Raw genomic sequence first — 20,710 nt, forward strand, 5'->3', positions numbered from 1 at the left:
ATATGAACTTAAGTGACATCCCATTCCTAATCCATAGGGTTCAATATGATGTCGGTCCACCCTTTGCAGCTATAACAGCTTCAACTCTTCTGGGAAGGCTGTCCACAAGGTTTAGGAGTGTGTTTATGGGAATTTTTGACCATTCTTCCAGAAGCGCATTTGTGAGGTCACACACTGATGTTGGACGAGAAGGCCTGGCTCTCAGTCTCCACTCTAATTCATCCCAAAGGTGTTCTATTGGGTTGAGGTCAGGACTCTGTGCAGGCCAGTCAAGTTCATCCACACCAGACTCTGTCATCCATGTCTTTATGGACCTTGCTTTGGTCACTGGTGCACAGTCATGTTGGAAGAGGAAGGGGCCAGCCCCAAACTGTTCCCACAAAGTTGGGAGCATGGAATTGTCCAAAATGTCTTGGTATGCTGAAGCATTCAGAGTTCCTTTCACTGGAACTAAGGGGCCAAGCCCAGCTCCTGAAAAACAACCCCACACCATAATCCCCCCTCCACCAAACTTTACACTTGGCACAATGCAGTCAGACAAGTACCGTTCTCCTGGCAACCGCCAAACCCAGACTCGTCCATCAGATTGCCAGATGGAGAAGCGCGATTCGTCACTCCAGAGAACGCGTCTCCAATGCTCTAGAGTCCAGTGGCGGCGTGCTTTACACCACTGCATCCGACGCTTTGCATTGCACTTGGTGATGTATGGCTTGGATGCAGCTGCTCGGCCATGGAAACCCATTCCATGAAGCTCTCTGCGCACTGTTCTTGAGCTAATCTGAAGGCCACATGAAGTTTGGAGGTCTGTAGCAATTGACTCTGCAGAAAGTTGGCGACCTCTTCGCACTATGCGCCTCAGCATCCGCTGACCCCGCTCCGTCAGTTTACGTGGCCTACCACTTCGTGGCTGAGTTGCTGTCGTTCCCAAACACTTCCACGTTCTTATAATACAGCTGACAGTTGACTGTGGAATATTTAGGAGCGAGGAAATTTCACGACTGGATTTGTTACACAGGTGGCATCCTATCACAGTTCCACGCTGGAATTCACTGAGCTCCTGAGAGCGACCCATTCTTTCACAAATGTTTGTAAAAACAGTCTGCATGCCTAGGTGCTTGATTTTATACACCTGTGGCCATGGAAGTGATTGGAACACCTGATTCTGATTATTTGGATGGGTGAGCGAATACTTTTGGCAATATAGTGTATATATAAATGGCAGTCAGCAGATGTGGAAAAATCAATAGCAGATCATCCAGACTATGTGGTTTTTGATCCCAGTAGCAGGTTCAGGAAGCTGTTAATATAATTATTATCAGAGGGTTGTAGTTTTCTGACTCCATTCAACCAGCAATAGTAGAAAGATAAATACACTAAGCTCTAGTGACTTCCACCTTCTGCTTGAGTTTCGGACATTTTCAATCAGTATTAATAAAATGAATAATTTTATCGAGGCTGATTTAATATTTATATTTAATAATATGAGTTGCTGGATTTTTAGATGTTTTTCCCTCTGTTGGGAAAACCTTACTTTTTACCGATCGATTATAATGCCTTCAAATTTTAGCACTAAGGGCTTTTGAAAAAGGGGGTTTGATATAATCATTTACTCTGAAGATATAAACATCTGTGTTTGCAATTGTTGTTTTATTTTAGGGTTACCTGGAACGTTTCTATTAAAATATCGCCCCTAGTAGGCTAGGTAAAAACAGAAATACTTATGAAAACTACAGGCCCTCAGTGTCTGCTTTCATATGAGCCACTATTCAACACTGTGGAGTGTGACATGACAAAGACATTCAATGCTGAAACACCAAAACAGGCACAAATTCCATTTTTTTGGCCTAGAGTTAAACATAACACACACCAGCTGGTTTCTCTCTCTATTTATGTCTCTATTGATGCACAATTTACACGAACCCATTATATAGTCTGGCTGTTGCTAGGACCCATTTTTATTAGGCGTGATAATTAGTTTAAACGCATGCTAACACTACCTTTCCGGGATCGAGAATACAAAAGGAACCAGTGACAAAAAGTGCAGTACAGACTGTTACACAGTGCAGCACGAAAGAGTGTTACGTAACTCGAATGCAAGCACACCATGCAGTACGCTCACATTTAAACACTTCGTCGAGCAACAAATAAAGACGCTAGCAATGTTAGGAAGTTATTTGAGCTGCTAGATTCACTCACATGAACACAAAACCTTTAAACATCACAGCCTATGCTCAGCCAAAAATGTTCTGCCTTTCTGCAGAGAGTGAAAACACGAAGCTTTATCACCAGAGACAGTAACAGGACAGGAGAAAGATTACAGCTACCCCCTTCCAGAGAAGTATTTTTACTCTCCTGCATTACTGCACATTTAGAGCTCATCAGATTTTTAGTTAAATTACATCAGTTGAACCTTTTTTAAATTAGTTAATCGGACACTGCACCTTTCACTGGACTGTGTAATGAACTGATGATTATGTTCGAGATGCCAGTTTAGCAAACCGGTGACAGGAATGTCAAATAAAATGAAATAAAATAGAAATAATATACCAAATTTAGATCAACAGCTATTGTAAATCTACTCTATATTGTTTCTGTGTGCTGCTATCTGTCAAGAAACAAAATACAAGATGACTTCAGGTCACAGCAGCCTCATTTTCGTGACATTTGAATAGGCAAACTGAAAGTTCCCATTCTTAAGTTAAGTGCAGTTCACAAGATCCTTCTGCCACACACAGACTGCTCCATCATAACTGCCTCATGCAAACCAGCTCTGTGGCTTCATGCACCATATAAACATAAGCAGACTAAAATTAAAACCTTTCCACACACATATCTGATACTTTATACCAGAACATTACATCCTAGCTGCCACCGTTCACTCTATTAGACATGTAGGTGGCAGCTCCAGCAGCATTTGATCCATTCTGGGTGGCAGCCAGATCAGCTGATTTTCCTAAAGAGAAGGCGAATAATATTTCCTGAAGAGCATGAAATTCTTAACTCTGTTCAGAATATCTGACCTGCGAGCTACAGCTCGGATTTCTGACGCATGCTTATAACACATGCTCACTGGAGAAATAAACAAAAATAAGACTTTTTCAATGTTGAGAAGGTTTGCATTAGTGATAGGACTAAATTACGTGTGTAAACTGCTTTTTCTCTATCACACACACACAGTGCACAAAGATCCCACTGACATCAAGTGTGTGACGTGTGCGCACGATAAACATTTGAAAGTGCAAGCAAATCCAAAGCAAGCAAAGGTGAGAAAGTCAGGCACAGCGGCCCTGCGAACATTTTAGTCACGTTCACTTGTTAGGGGGAAAGAAAAAAATTTGGCTGAGGGGAAAGAGTGATATCTTTTAGACATCCAAAGTTCAACAGTCATGACAGCAAAACTATTTTTAAACTAGGTTGGAGATCGAGGAAGGGGGTGGGGGGTTGTCCCCCTCTATGATTAGCATTAAAACTTCACACGCTGGAGACAGAGTGCATCTTACGCTGTTTACGCCACATTAACATGCGCTACAGCGTGTTCAGGGTTACACAGACGGAAGCTGAGAGTTAATTTCACTTATCAGGAAGACACAATGCCCTATGGTCTACACACCATCATAAACGATTGCGCTTTTATAGTCGGAGAGATTACAGGAACAAACAGGTTGTTTTCCTGATGACTTATTGTGTGGTTAGATTACAGTGTATCTGAAACTTTAAGTCACAGTGTGTCCCTCTGGGGAAGGAATCTGGTTGTGGCAGCGGTGGTAGCAAAATTGTAAGTCTGTACTTCTAGCCACAAAGCGTAGAGCTGTGGGGATGGACATAGATGTTAGAAGTGACCAGAGTCTACAGTGGGTCAGAAATCGTAGATCATTTTCAGGTCATCTTGTACATTACATTAACAGAAGCTGTTACATTACATTAACAGAACAAATAATCTAGAGTTTTTTAGACTGATAGTATTCTTAGTCTGTGACCTACTGAACCACTATCAGCTTGTGTTTATTACTAGTTCTTGTAAGACAATCTGGGTTGTAAATGGGAATGTCTAAATGACCAAAATGACCGGACATGAATAAAAATAATCTCTTCTATGAAATACAAAGACTGTGTTTATTTTAATTAACTAGGATTAGGATTAGGGTTAATATGTGTGTGTACGTTTCCTCAGTGTTCTCTGGTTGGGTGTCATAGCTTAGTGGTTAAGGTGCTGGACTCACTCATGGAAGGTTGTGAGTGAGTTCGAGTCCCCGGTCCACCAAGCTGCAACTACTGGGCCCCTGAGCAAGGCCCTTAACCCCCATTTGCTTAGTTGTGTAAAATGCAATGGGATGAAAATGTAAGTCACTCTGGATAAGGGAGTCTGCTAAATGCCAGAAATGTAAAAGTAAAAACATGTCCTATGTTGTGTTCCTTTAGGTGTGAATAAGTGTGCATGGTTCCCTGCGATGATTCCCCCTCATCCCCGGTGTTCCTAGGACAGAAACCAGATCCACCATGACCCTGACCAGGATAAAACAGTTGCTGAAGATAAATGAATGAATGCAATAATTATGAAAACAAACTGGCATAAGGTTTGAATAATTCAAATCTGGCAACCTTATACTTGAACAACTTTAAAGAAGCACCGCTTAATAATGACAATTTTTGAAGGGATTAAAAAAAAACATTTTGTCACTGATTTGCATTTTCCAATGGTTTTTTTACACGAAACAAGAAACCGTAGCAACAAATAATCATTCCATGTAAACTTTACTCTTATTTGTTTACTCTACAACGATCACTACTTGTCAACCATGAACCACATGATAGTGGCTTAACTGAACTATTTGTCACTTGATGCCATGATTTAGCTCACAGCTTGGATTACACTGACCGCTGACAGAAACCACGACAGCATTGTATCAGAGCGTGGAGCAGGAATCGGTCAGCAGTCTGGCATGATGATGATGCTATGGCTCTAGTTTGTGGGATGCCTCGGTCTAGCTAAACTTGTGTCTTTCACATTCCCAGATTCTTAAGCAGAATATAGGAGCAGGTGTGGGAGGAGAAGTCAGAGCTGCAGATCAGAAACTATCCTGACACTGGCATGCATCTTCTCCTTGATCTCTCAGGAAAAGCTTAAAATGGTAAGTTTGCATCACGACGGTCTGAATACAGCACTAGTGGAGGTAAGCTTGGGTGTGATCAAATCCACACACACACATATATATAATACTATATCTATATATATAAACACACACAGAGAGAGAGAGAGAGAGAGAGAGAGAGAGAGAGCATGCATGTGGATCAGGTCAGCTGAGAGATGGCGCGTGCACAGGACTTGAATGACTGCTGCAAAGCAAGTGACCAGAAAACACAAACAAGCAATGCAAGCAAAGATGCACAAGCCAAGCCTGACATGAGACACTTACATCTTCGAAGAGAGAGCCGACGTTGGCCGTCACAAGCAATATTCCCGTGCCTTGTGATGTCCCTTTCCCCGCCATAATTATGATCTATCACCGGTTCAAAACAACAGCCTCGAAAACAGAGTTGCGACTGAAAATCAGGAGAGGGCGGAAAGAAAAAAGAAAACAAAAACAAATGTTTCAGGAGGCCGACTCGGTTGTGGAAAGCGGTCTTGCCGTTAGAAACTGCAGTGGGCTCTCACCGCGTACATTCTAGCCCTGCGCCTGCGTGTGGTGGTGAGCTGAGCGGAGATATTTCGCCTTCTCTCCTTCTCTCTCTCTCTCTCTCTCTCACACACACACACACACTCTCTCTCCCTATCTATCTATCTCTCTCTCTCTTGCGGCTACTTTTGCGCCTTTGCGGCCATGGCAAAAGTTTCCGTGTCAATCCGCGCCGAAGACCGGGCTCTGGTTCATTTCAGCGCGAGAGCGTTTCCTTGGCGATTTGGTGCGACCGAAAAAAAACAGAAAGTGTGTCTCGCCCATAAGCGCGGCTGCGCTCCGACCATCGCTCAGCGTTAGTGGAGGGGAGGGGAGGGGAGGGGAGGAGGGGGAGGGGGAGGAGGAGGAGGAGGGCCTGAGCCTTCACTGTCATGACGTCACGGAGCGAGAGGAGATCCGCGCCTCTTAAAAGGGCAACACACATCTGTCACTCAAGCAAGCGAGCGAAAGCAGCGGCAGGAATCTCCGTGAACGATTAAAGCGCCGGTGCGGGAAAATCATTCACCTGAGTTGTGGCTCAAGTTGCCCGCTTGTGCAGCCTCTACACGGCTAGACTCCGAGTCTATACAATTATGCAAATCGTTCGCAGTGACATACACAAATACCAGTGTACATACTAAACAAGCAGCTGCAACAACAACAATAACAACAACAACAAGGTGTCTATAAAAACATATAAGAATGAAAACAAACAAACAAAAATATTGATCTAAAACAGGGCTTGCTTTTGTTTGTTTGTGTGTTTCTGTTTTGAACGTGGCATCTGGTTGAGACTGGGATCCTATAAGACACGTGAGAAAATAAAACATTTACGCAATGGGAGGGTTTTTTTTTTATTAAGACAGAATGTGCACGTGCGTGGATGATGCATGCAGAGTGACGCAAGCACAGTGACGCATTTTTGATTTATTTTATTTTATTATTTATTCACGTTTTGTAAGTCACACACACACACACACACACACACACACACACACATATATATATATATATATATATATATATATATATATATATATATATATATATATATATATATTTATATATATATATATATATATAAAACTGTATGGTCAAGGTCATGGTGGAATAAATGAGGCTAATAGTTTGTTTAGTTTATTTAGTGTATTGAATACCAAAAAAATTCATGAGAAATGTTACAGACCTGTTTTTCAAACACTCCCACACACATTGCTAATTCAAAATAAAAATCTTTAATAAAACCACACACACTACATATTCAAATATAAATACAGCACGAAACAGATACAAAGCAACTGAGTTAGCACCTCGAAAGCTGATAGGAAATAAATGGACAGAAACAGGAAGCATATTTGACTTCTAGCTAGGCCTAGCAGACAAGCTGTATATACACCGATCAGCCATAACATTATGAGCAGTGACAGGTGAAGTGAATAACACTGATTATCTCCTCATCATGGTACCTGTTAGTGGGTGGAATATATTAGGTAGCAAGTGAACATTTTGTCCTCAAAGTTGATGTGTTAGAAGCAGGTAAAATGGACAAGTGTAAGGATTTGAGCGAGTTTGATGAACGGCAGAATTGTGATGCCAAAACGATGGATCAGAGCATCTCCAAAACTGCAGCTCTTGTGGGGTGTTCCCGGTCTGCAGTGGTCAGTATCTATCAAAAGTGATCCAAGAAAGGAACAGGGGTGAACCAGTGACAGGGTCATTGACAGCCAAGGCTCATTGATACACGTGGGGAGCGAAGGCTGACCCGTGTGATCCGATCCAACAGACAAGATACTGTTGCTCAGATTGCTGAAGCAGTTAATGTTGGTTCTGATAGAAAGGTGTCAGAATACACAGTGCATCATGTTAAGCTTGATTGGTGTATTGTCCTTAATTTGTCAAAAGTCATATACACTGACATTAAATAACATTACATTCACAGTTACCAGCATTTCAGGCATGTGGTTTTCACATGAGTTCCACAGGCAGGGGTTCTGTCATTTTTTTATGTAGCTACAGTAGTGAAAATCACAACCCACACCTATCATTTATCCATTTATCTTCAGTAGGCGTTTTATCCTGCTCAGGGTTGCAGTGGATCCTGTGCCTATTTCAGTAAAGCTATATGCACACATACAATAGTGTTATCACTGCAAGTCACTTGTTACTGGACTATGAAGTTGCCAGTAGGGGTTCCTACTACTGGCTGTTATAGTTATAGGGTTTCTCAGTGGGTGGCGGAACTAGGTTTTCACTTCCGACAACAAATCAGTTTTCTTGCCACTAAAATGAAGCATTCTGGAGAAAGAATTGGCATTCATGTATAAAATTCAGCAGTATATATCTGCATCATATACGAGATACAGGAGTCCTGTCTTCACTTGTTGCACCAAGTCACTCTATATTTGCATAAAGTTAAACTTTTCTCAACTTTGTAGCATTGCTGGACACACCCACATCTGGTCTCTGTCACTCACGTCAGTTGATATTCGCCAGCTCTCACCTAAAGTGAAATGTCTCTGGTTGCTTTCTTACTGCGAGTCGCTGTAAGAGTGAACGCTTCTTAACACTGGGCACAAGCCAGACACACACTCATTCACTCCTAGAGGCCAGTTAGTTTAGCCAATCCACCAACCTAACAGTGGGAGAACAGACACTGTTTGGGGGTTTTGTCACCTGAAAATCATTTACTGCTGCTAAGGATGGTCCTGCATGGACAGGCTAAAGATCAATATGAGATTATTGTGGATCACATAGAAACCATAAGGATGACGATGGATGTCCTTCACTGGATAGCCTTAGGATTGCACCTGCCAAAAATAACTTCAGTTTAATACAATAAACTTGAAATACCTCATGATCATACTCAAGTTCCTCTTAACACAACTAGCAGTTTTAGAAGATATATATATATACTGAAGATAGAAGATATATATATATACTGAAGATAGAAGATATATATTTATATATATATTTATATATACTGTATATTTATATAGTTTGTAGAAAGAGGAGGTGTCAAGTTACAATACAGCAAAACACCCAGAGTGTTGATTTAACTCTTCATTTGTGTCCTGTATGTATATATACTGTACAGTTTTAATTCAACACTGGGGAATTTGTTTTGGCCAAATGTCACCCTTGCTTGACTTTCTATTACTTGCTTGCCAGAATTCAGCTACAGTGACAGGTTATCCTAGACCTTTACACATCTAAAATCATTATGAAGTCTGCATCAACACATTAAACATCTGACTAATATGATTAATAACACTGCTACTACTACCCTGTGTCTTCAAGTTAAATTTCTGACCTCTCGTTTACTCCGTTTAAATTTTCTAAAAATGACAGGACTTTCTGTATTATTTTTTTTTATAAAAAAAATAATAATAATAATTTGTTGCACAGCCTTCCCTACACTGTACAACATTTCATGATGGTTAAACTTAGAAATGAAAGTTCACATGCTGCCTTAAAAACATGCAAAAAAATCAACTTCCAAGTTCATTTCCATGTCAAATCACAAGTAATCAAGACAATGGATTACTTTTAGTTTCCTTTTTGAAAACTTATAAGCTTGACTTCAATATCCGAAACCTGTCACGGCAATTGGAGTTAAAGAGAAGACGTTCATGTAACTTCTATCATGATTTACAGTGTACACAGCTTTGCTAATCCATGTATTTATTATTTTTTTCACAACGAGCAAGACTATTTGCTAATTCTTCATCCCAATTTAACACAACAAAATCCGATTCTGGGAAGAATTATACCTGGAATAAAGGAATAACCTAGGAATGACCAGGAATAAAGTAGGCTATTGATAATCCCCACAGCAGGATGGACATTCTAGTAGAGAAAGCATTAACATTTACAGCGTGCCTCATTGAGATTCTGAAATGGGGAGAAAGAGATAATCACACTGCAACAAGTTATTCAGAATGCCCACAGCTGTGTCTGGCAGTGCAAGAAGAGTGTGTGTGGGTGGGGCGGTGGCGACTGGGGTTGCAGTGGGGTGGTTACTGTTGTTATTGCACTACCCTCAATCTACTCTTGTTTTGCATATTCTCAGCCTCATACCACAAGAGAGAACATTTGATCCAAGTCTAGAAGAACCTCATAAAATATTATTGTTATTCCTAATTTGCCATTCATTGCACTGGGATATGGAACATAACTCCTAGAAATGTTACTGTGGCTAACAAAGAATGAAAGTTGGCAGGGATCAGGGTTTTTTTTTTTTTTTGTAGCGTTATGGTTATAAATGCATATCAAAAAGATTACATTGTTTTTGTACATGAAATGAATTATCCTGAGTCTTTTTCACATGCTGAAAGTTTCCTAACAGGTCCAGCTAGTTAAACGATTACCAAATTGTTCTTCGTCTAAATCAAAAGAAAACTGGCCCTAGGCGGCTTTAATAAGGGAAAGAGACGGTCACATTTCCCAGTTTACATCATCGTACTGTTTTAAAGGCTGCAGTGTGGCTCTGTGTGGGTCTCTGCATGTTGCTGGGAGAAAGAGTTGGGGGGGAAACACACGTGCAGCAGTGGAAATGGGTCTAAAAATAAACGCCGTAAAAATCCAGGGGGCTGATAACATGCACAGGTAATGTGTTCCATCAGCTCCTGCAAATACTACACTACTGGCCCTGAACAGGATATCCCAGTGGGAAACACACAGAGGAGGGTGGAGTGGGGGAAGAGTGTGTTTGTGAGTGCATGCATGTGTGTTTGAACGTCTCTGCACCATTGGCTGATAGCGCACTCTGACTGGGGCTCAGAGCCCTCCCCTAGCACTCTGGGTAATGGAAAAAATGATGGAGGAATTCCAGTCTGGGAGAAAAAAATGTGAACTTTGACCCTTCTCCTTCCACTGCTCAATTTCACTTTGCCAAAAATAGAAGAAGGAAAAAAACCATACGATAACAACGGGCGCGCTTTGCTTCTAAAGGAACTTGTGAATCAGCGTTTTTTAAAGGCTCATGCGTATATCTTGTGATTATTACAATCTTTCACTTGTATGACTTTATTGAGTTGCTAACACACATCACAGCGTGTCTTTATATTACAATGTGAGGTAAGTTAAGCAGTGTTTTGTTAGTAGTGTCATTCTAAATTTGGTGCCTGCTGCACCCTGCCTCTTTATCATACACACACACACACACACACTATAGAGTGCTTTGGAAAAACAAACACACTCCAGCTCCACAAATCAGGATGTGAGTTCTCATGAAGCCAGGATTGAGCCTTTGTTTTCGAACAGCCACTGCTTTGTGTGAGTGTTACACTCATTGCTGCAGGGGAAATTCTTTTATTTTATATGTATTTGCCCCTTTTTCACAGGTCATCAGAGTCCAGTTTACTGAAGGTCTCTTTGTTTTAGAGTCCTGTCCTTGTCCTGTTCAGAAAGTATAACAAAAAGTGTATAATAAGCAACTTCCTTTCTCTTTGTGAGTGCTGGATCTTGTGCTTCACATCTTAAACATCACTTGAGAGCAAAATCAGGTTCATCTGAAAGTAGACGCTCTTCCGCTTTCTTTTTTTTTCCATCCTCAGGGCGCCTCTGTTCAGCCGAAACAGTGAGTGGGTCTATTTCCTCATACCAGAGGCACTAATTAACCCTGCATATGATTCCAATTTGGACCAGTCCACAAAGAGAACAGTACTGTTAAATATCTGTGGTGATTTATTTCAGTATTCCTGTGGGCAGGCCCGATGTATCGCCCTCAGAGTAAAAGTGCCCTATTTCCACCCTCTCTCATGTGCAGGCTGTAATACCCCCTCCCCAAACTGCCTAACCTCTATGGCTAATTTGGAACATGGCATCCTTGTGGGAAAAGTCTCAGTTATTTTTTGCGCACGAGCTTGACAACCGTGACCTAAATCCTTTTTAGTTAGAAATGTAGATCTGATTAGCATGGTGAAAGTGACGCAAAGCTTATGGAAACAGACAGTGTGCTACTTATCCAAATACCCCGCTAACCCTTTCTGTCTGATTGGTAAAGTGCAGGCCTACAGTAGAAGTCCAAAGAAGGTGCTATATTCATTACAAATCTTAATGGCTTCACGTTCTTTGGTCATCTTCTGATTTATGTACAGTGTGCTTAATCTCTCTCTCTCTCTCTCTCTCTTTCTCTCTTTCTCTCGGTGGGGACCAAATGTCCTCATAAGGGCAGGAATATGTGATATTTTAGAAGTTTGGGGTACATTTTCTGTGTGTGTGTGTGTGTGTGTGTGAAATACATTATTTTGTTTGTGGTCATTAGATGACTACATGAATTTAAGGTTAACCTTCCCCTTTAAGCCATCAAATAATCTATGTGAATTAATACATTTGTTTTTAATACGGAAAAATATAAAAATAAAACCATTAATACAGCTACAGGAGCCCAAAAAAATAGATAGATAGATAGATAGATAGATAGATAGATAGATAGATAGATAGATAGATAGATAGATAGATAGATAGATAGATAGATAGATAGATAAAAACTGTTTTTTTGTGACTGATGAATGTCTGGCTCAACTACAAATCTATATCAACAGAATCAGCCATTTAAAAAGGAATAAACTATTTAAACAGAGACTGGAGTAAAAATGCCAGACCTCTGACAGGTTAATGCACTAAGCCTCCCACTTTGGGCAATTTTCATTGTCCTAGACACTTTTAGTTCTCTAGCATCTCTTTTACAGCACCCTGCTGTTCTTTCTGGAAGTAGATAAGCTTCCTCTATGCCTGTGATCACATGATTTAAGAAGAGATATATGGTCTTGGTGACTGAAGACCGGATGAGGAAATGGCAAATATGAGAGCAAGGTGTTCAGAAAGAATCAGTTATCATGTGCTATTATAAGGACAACACAAAACCCAAACATTCTCATCCACATTATAATCCACAGAGGCATACAAACTGTATTATAGTAATAAAACAATAAAAGTCATGTCATATCAAGGACCACAGTTATTATAATATTTTGTAGAAACCACACACACACACACACACACACAGTTTGTGGTATCATAAATTTTTGCTTTGCAATAAAATACAGCCTTGTCATCACAACCAAACCAAACAACAAGGCCAGGTGAGAGGTCCACAAGAGTTTAGTACACCAATGACATGCATAATAATACTGTCTGAAATATTTGAACACATTATGATCGTCAGAATTGTAGAGTCATTTGCAATTCTGCAAACATGGAGTCTGAGAAAACACCTGGATGGAGTACCAACCCATTACAGGGCACAATGACGCAAACACACACTCAGGTTTGTACAATATGGACAATTTGGAGATGCCAGTCAGCCTACAATATATGTCTTTGGACTGGGGAAGGAAACTGGAGTAACTAGAGAAAACTGTTGAAGCACAGAGATAACATGCAAACTCCACAAGATCTAACCTGAGGTGTCAACCCCCATCCCCAGAGGTGTGACGTAAACATGCTTGCCACTAAGCCACCATGCCCCTGGATATCATATTCAAATCAATATTACGTCTCTTGTGGATGGTGGAACTGGTGGATGCAGTAACACCCATGTTGACATTCAGTATCTGATTCAAAACATGACTTTATCTCTACTTTCTAAAATGTTCATACTTCATCCATTTTTTTTCCACTAATCCAGCAGGAGTGTTACTTCCATTCTGTAAACAGTAAAACATCTGTTAAGCACTGATTTTATCTGAATACCCCTCAGCTCTTCATGAGGCCTTTATTCACCTAAACTCTTGCCCCAGATGATCATGAGTTGTTCCGTCTTGTGATCTACCATTTATTTTGATTATAAACGCTCATCTATAAACAGAACAGACCAACAGAGGTTCACGTGGTTCATCCCTTCTGAGAAAGATACAAACTTCTTTGCCAATGACAAGTGCTCTTTGTATGCAAAAATAGATATACTACACATCCTGATACATGATGTCAGAGTCAAAATATGTTTTGACTAAGTCTAACTTTTTTTAGGACTTGCTGTCTGCAGACCTTACACTCTTAAAATAGGTTTCTTGGGGTTGTGTACTTGGTCAATAGAACCCCCCCCACCAAAAAAAAATTAAAATAAATAAATAAAATAATAATAATAATAATAATAATAATTATTATTATTATTATTATTATTATTATTATTATTATTATTATTTAATAAATAATTAAAACTGGTAGAAATGGTAGAAACATATTTATTTACACTATAATTAATACTATATAATTGTTTTCATTACACAATGTTGTTGTTTATACTGCATTTGAATTTGTTGTATTTTCTTGTTTACATTTATATAATAATAATAATAATAAGAAGAAGAAGAAGAAGAAGAAATATTATTATTATTATTATTATTATTATTATTATTATTATGACCCATTGATAAGAGGTACAGACAATGAAATGAAATTACATGATTATTATTGTCATCCGTTGAATTACAGAAAGAATGTAATTTCTCTTTGTAGCTAGATTAGATTTTTCTTTTTATAATAATAATTTTTATTATTATATTATAAAATTATATATATTATTTTATTTTATTTTATTTTATTTCATTTTATTATAAAAAGAATCAGCTAATCATCTAGCTACAATCTGGAGGCCAGAACACTTGTGAACTGTGCTGGACACACACACACACACACACACACACACACAGAACACACACACATGCACAAAAATCTGAGAACTGTGTTCCCAACGAGAACTGAACTGTGCTGGACACAGACACACACATATACACACAAAAAATTGTCCTGTTTGCACGCATATGTCACTTTACATTACACTTTATATTGATCTTGTTTACATGTAACTTTAATATTTGCACTCACTGTCAACGCTATTCTTTTGCACAGAGTTGGTCTACATGTTGTTTGTCTTCACTGTCTTGTCTTGTCATCCTGTGCATTTCTGTTGTATGTCTAGTTTAAAGATTGTACCTTAAGTATAGTTTAGTTTTATCTCTATGTTTAGCTCTATGTTTGTCTGCATCACCTGTACTTTGTCTTTGTTATGTGTAGCACCTTTGGTCTAGGAGGAGCGTTGTTTCATTTCACTGTGTACTGCATCAGCTATATATGGTTGAAGTGACAATAAAGCTTCTTTGACTTTGACTTTGACTTATATACCTTTAATATTTGTCAGATTTAATTATAAGAATGAACAAAGACATATCATACAGTACAGCCTATAATACCTGAATCTATATAGATCTAACAAAATGCACAATTCCAAGCAAACATCCAAACCATATTGAGATGGTTGTGCTAATAAGTTCAGTGTTTTACCATCTTAGTCTCCAAATGTGTTTCTTTTGTCTAAATTATAGAGATGATATCAGCACACAAGACATGTCTTTGGAATGGGGGTACACTGAGGAAAACCCCAAAGCATGGAATGAACATGCAAACTCCATGTATGCATGGGTCTACCCTGAGGTCAGATGAGCTCAGTGATGAAGGTGTGAGGCAAACATGCTAACCACTAAGCTATCATGCCCCCTGATTTCACTTTCTTAACAATATTTTGTCTCTTAGGGCTTTGCTGCACTGGATGGACAGTTGACTGGTGGATGCAGTAAAACCCTCTGCTGACATCCAACAGATTAAGAATATGACTGGATAAAAGTCTTCATCGATTTCTTTTGCTCTAATCCAGCAGGAGAGTTCCAATGAAGTTCCACATGACCCACTGAACATTTTCTCAGTTGTTTTCCAAACAAAATGAAGTTTCTTATCTGTTCTGCTTTCACAATGTAACAGTGGGCATCTCATCTCTGTTCAAATGTGTTTTACTTCTCTGTGAAACATTATATACTTTGGTTTTCCTTTCAATATTTGCAGCGGTGAAGATGTTCCTCCAGCTTAGAGACTGTCGGGTTTGACAGATTGCAGCCAGAGTTGGCTTGAATACCTAACAGGTGAATAAAACGTACATAATCCAGCAAGTTACCACAACACACAAAGTTTGCATGCGTGGCTCAATCACTCTGGCATTTGTTACTCTGACATTTCCAGCCTAATTCCGACCTAATTTATGTCCCAGAAAACAGAACAGAAAGCCAGCTGCCTTGAACAAACACATAAAGGCACTGACTGTATAATGCAAAACCAAAACTACAAACAATGAAACATTAAAGATCAATAACGGATGAGGCAGACATGACAGAGATAGTTTTACATAGTTCTATTCAATTTTCCAACATAAGACAGTACAGTAAAAGAAATGTTTACTTTTAACTTACACTGTTTACTTGCACTTTTATTATTAAATAATAAGGAATCCTTAAATTATTAGGATTTATATTAGCATACAGAAGTTAGCAAGTAACATATTTAGGGTCAGATTAATAAATTTGACAGTAAATAAATAAATTAATTAATTTATACTGTTACTGTGGTGTAAACTGAAATAAGGCAGGAATTTCATGGTGATTGAATGTCACAGTGAAAAAGCTGTGGGAGCATTAGCAAGAAGCTTTAACACCAGTACAATGTTGTTGTTCCTCTGGACATGAGAAATCCTATCATTAAATGGCTTCTTCACCATCCGCTCTAAAATACCAGTCTCTGGGAGAAGATCTGGAAACTGCTCATCAGTCAGGAAATTTGACAGAATTAGTCTAATTTAAGATGTGAATCAGATACATGCTAAGATGAGGTTAAGCACATTTTGCAAGGATGACCATAGACAAGAAAATAAAGCAAATAAAGCAAGAAAATAAAACAGAGCCAACAATGCTGACTTGCTACAACCTAAGAATGAGGCAAGGGCATTGCCTGAGCTACTATTCATTGTCTAGAACTGAGTTTGAAATTACAATCCCCCAAGCATAACATTATGACCACCTGCCTAATATTGTGTTGGTCCCCCTTTTGCTGCCAAAACAGCCCTGACCCTTCATGCACTGTGTATTCTGACACTTTTCTATCAGAATCAAACCCTTACATTTGCCCATTTTCCCTGCTTCTAACACATCAACTTTGAGGACAAAATGTTGCTGGCACTTGCTGCCTAATATATCCCACCCACTAACAGGTGCCATGATGAGGAGATAATCAGTGTTATTCACTTCACCTCTCAGTGTTCATAATGCAATGCCTGGTCAGTGTATATGTAGGAATGTCTGGTGAAATAACAGGTGGATTGAGTCTGGGGTGGATCAGTTCAGCTTATAAGTGTGTGGCCTAAGGAGTTTTTTTTAATTAGGACACACCAATCTTCAGAAATGCTCTGACTGTAGCCTTAAAATAACCAGAATCATTAGCAAGGACTCGGTAGATTAATATCTGCACTTTGTCTATTGGAACACTAGATGTCGTTATTGTGCACCATGCTGAAGTGTTGCTGTTTCAGAAAGCATTATTTCACCATCATTACAAAACCATCATATGTATATATGTATAGGGAAATTTTGTTTGCCCTCTATTTTCTAGCAGGAGACAACTAGACAACTAGTTAGACTAGATAGATTTCTGAACTGTTCATATAATAATGTGAATAAAAGTCATCAATTTATATTATATATGTATGTATGTATGTAAATATATATATATATATAAAGACAGACAGAACAGTGAGGCTGGCCCTAGAGAAAGGGGAAATAAATGCATAGTGTGAGATCTCCTGATCTCTCTGAGTCCTTGTGGGTTTAGTCTGGATCAGTTTCCTCCTAAATAGCCCCAAAACACGTCACTAAGCAGAATTACCCCTAGATGTGAATAAGTGTGTGTATGTGTGCATGGTGCCCTGAAACATCCTGCCAAAATAAAACAGAGGAAATGAATGAATGAATTTTTTGACTGTATGTTGGATTTAAATAAGCAGCTAGTTTACATTCACATTTATCCTTTTGTTAAAATATGTATATTTAAATAGTAATTCCTGTAACCGAAGCTTAAGGGCCTTGCGGTGTTCCTTCAGATTTATTTTTTTCAAATAAACCCACGGAAAATAGCACTTCCATGTTTTGGAGATTAGAGTGGTAACATGCACAATGAATAATCCTCCAGAACTAGAAATGTCAGTCGTTTATCAGCAGCTTAGCAGTGACTGTAAAACAACAAAACATTTCAGTGAGTTGCGTGGGATATTGATAGTGTTCTATTTTTGTCCTAAACCGGCCTCATTCTGCTTCAGGGAACTAGATATTTTCAGTTTCAGCCAGTCTAAGAGAAGAGATACAGTTTATAGGGATGTTTTGGCCCATTATTTCAAGCAGAATGAATTGAATCAAGTAAACCCTTACACAACAGGTCTATGAGTCACAGACTTCCCCTCCATTCAGACAGAGTAACACTGCTGTGAAGTATGACTCTTAGAGCAAGCAGGGTTGATTTGGACTGTACTGTATACAATACTGGTAGCAATATGACTGGTAGTAATGTGATTTGAGCCACAGCTATACAAATCTGATTTAGCAAATCAAATTATTTTAAAAGCTTAAAATTACATTTGGGTATTTGTGGGTTGCCTTGTCATTGCACTAGATTAAAGCTGTAGAATAACTTTCTCTAGAAATTCATTTAACTCCTCTCATTTCACTGAATGTTGGAGTCATTTTGGTTTTAATAATAGCAACCTTATAATCAAAATAATTGCAAAATGCCAAGTGTTTGCAATTGCATTTCTGTGTATTATTGTTGTAAAAGTCAATGCTTTTAAAATCCCAAGCTACTTACAATACAGAAATATAACTAAAAGACATCGTTCCCCTCAATGGGTAGCAGCCTGCCCCCAAATAGTACACTTACATAGACAACATGCACTCAGAGTACTCAGAGGGAGAGCACCAGTGGTCTTTCAGGAGGATTTTCTATAAGATATTTAAATTAATCTCTTGATTGATTGGAAACAAAGACCCTCAGTAAATGATTTGACTTTATTTAGTTACTTAGTTACTTTCCCCTGCTTAGCTGGTAAATAAACAGCCAAGGCAAAATACAATGTATGAATCCATGTTAAGTTTACCTAATTAGCTTGCTCACATTCAGATTGCTAATTAAACCCAAAAAAACAAAGCTGCAGTTAAAGCATTTACAAAAAAATATTATGCTAATGGCCATATTACAGTATATCTGTGTACTTCACAAGCTTTCAAGCTACCTCACTACATTTGATGCTAATTAAATAAATAGCCAAGTAATAGAAAACAGTGAATATTAGTAGGAGTGCAGGAAAAAGATTATAATCTGGCCTTTGTGTTTGCCCTTGGTGAAAAATCCAGCTTGGTCTGATGAGCTACCAGCTGCCAAAACACAGGCTGAGTTGGTCAAGCTGATAGACCGTCATTGCCTGCTGATTACCATCTTATCATACTTTTTTTCAAATCGCCTTCCTGTTGCATTACTGTCTTATAAAATAACTTGTTTGTTGCATTACTAGAAGTAACTCAGATGTTTCCTTACTATCAACGCTTACCAGCTGTGCCATTTCTTCCATTTCTGAATGTTTCCATGTTTGCTTCTTCAACTCTTTATGAGGTCAATATCGTCTGTTCCAGGTCTTGTCATAGCTGTTTCCGCAGCAAACAAAATAGTGGCCCAATGTTAGTTTGCTAGTGGCTAGGTTGGCTCTTCCTAGACACCACTGTGCCAACACTGGGCCAGTTTTGGCAAAGAAGTGCTCTTAGTAACAACACTTTCAAAGCTGATCCAAGGCTGGCCTAACATTAACAAAGGAATCCTTTTCATTGAATCCTGCCAACACTTGAAAAGGAACATTTTTTTATAACAAATGCATAACCCAATTCTTTTCTAATACCCCTTCCAACATTTGCTACCTGCGCTCCTGAACTTCACTACTAACGTTAACTCTAAGACGAATAGTCTATTTAATCTGTTTCATGCTTCCAAAAAAGTCAATCCTGTATGTTTTAAAGCCAGGTTGTTTTGCAGTGCTAAAATAAGAATGTAGACATATGAGCATGTTGCTAACTGGCTGACTCAGTTGATATGCATTTTAGGACATGTATTTAACTTAATGAGTGTTGTTAATAGTAAAACATCACAAATTCTCTTTTGCAGGTAAATTATAAAACGAAAGTGCTTTTCTTTCCCAGCCAGAAGTCAGGAGGAATTTAAAATATTAAGTGATTTGCATATAAAAGCGACTAGCATTGATGTAGTTCATATATTTCTCCACAAGATGTCAGCATTGAGATGCTTTGGATCCGGAGCAGGTTCAAGAATCTGTAACATTTCTTTCACAGCCTTTATTTTTGCAATAAATTTATGCAGTTAGAAAACTGTAATAAAGTATGTCCTAAAATTTTTAACATTAAAAAAGTAGACAATATAACAAAAAATAATAGCTCTTCATTATTTATGTTCAGTTACTGTTTATTCCAGTCAGGGTCATAACGGATCCAGAGCTTATTCGAGTGTTCCTGGGAGAACACAGAGATGTGGAAATATACCCTGGATGGGACCAGTCCATCACAGCACACACACTTTCACACATAGCATAGGCAATGCAGCTATATGGTTGTAAGAGGTGGGAGGAAACCAGGGAACACAGACAGTAACCTGAGCTCAGGATCAAACCCGGGACCCTGGAGCTATGAGGAAGCAAAGAATGTCATGTCATATTCACACCACCTTGTTGCCATAATAAAGCTTCTAACAATTTGAAAGACATGCGTAAATTCTAATGTACATGTAACAGGTCAAACACACACACACACACAAACACACATTTGTCTTATTATCCATTGAGAACTGTTAACCACAGAACCATTATTAAATCTAATGATAACCCTAATCTTCCTCTTAAAATGGAGGAAGCCAAGCACACCTACAATCAGTCCCCATGATATAAAATCACACACACACACACACGTGTTTTTCTCTGATATCTTTATGTCCGGAACACTGAGTCCATGTCCACTTAATTACGCTTTACATCTGCCATGACTCCCTTCCTGATTAAACACACTCAGTCACATCGCTGACCCTGTGAGCACACTGAGCAATGCAGATGTACACACACACATACACACACACACACACTAACAGAAAACATGTGGGTGAATGATAAACACACTGACATTATGACTGTT

At 38.9% G+C, this 20,710-nt stretch overlaps 1 protein-coding gene and 1 long non-coding RNA gene across 3 annotated transcripts in view; one reads left to right on the top strand and one right to left on the bottom strand.

The window, feature by feature from the left end:
- The window catches only part of LOC131348677 (inositol polyphosphate-5-phosphatase A), a 150,152-nt gene extending 144,171 nt beyond the window's left edge, over window positions 1-5,981 (bottom strand). For both annotated transcript variants that reach the window (XM_058383815.1, XM_058383821.1), the window contains exon 1: window positions 5,415-5,981. In XM_058383815.1, coding sequence (XP_058239798.1) covers window positions 5,415-5,489 — 75 coding nt within the window. In that variant the 5' untranslated portion in view covers window positions 5,490-5,981. The remainder of the gene's footprint in view (window positions 1-5,414) is intronic.
- Window positions 4,992-16,699, top strand: LOC131348705 (uncharacterized). Its single transcript, XR_009203966.1, has 3 exons — window positions 4,992-5,129; window positions 14,981-15,112; window positions 15,189-16,699. It is a non-coding gene; the product is annotated as an uncharacterized LOC131348705 (long non-coding RNA).
- The last annotated feature ends 4,011 nt before the right edge of the window (window positions 16,700-20,710 follow it).

Source organism: Hemibagrus wyckioides, linkage group LG03 (assembly GCF_019097595.1).
Source record: "Hemibagrus wyckioides isolate EC202008001 linkage group LG03, SWU_Hwy_1.0, whole genome shotgun sequence".
NCBI classification, from domain to species: domain Eukaryota; kingdom Metazoa; phylum Chordata; class Actinopteri; order Siluriformes; family Bagridae; genus Hemibagrus; species Hemibagrus wyckioides.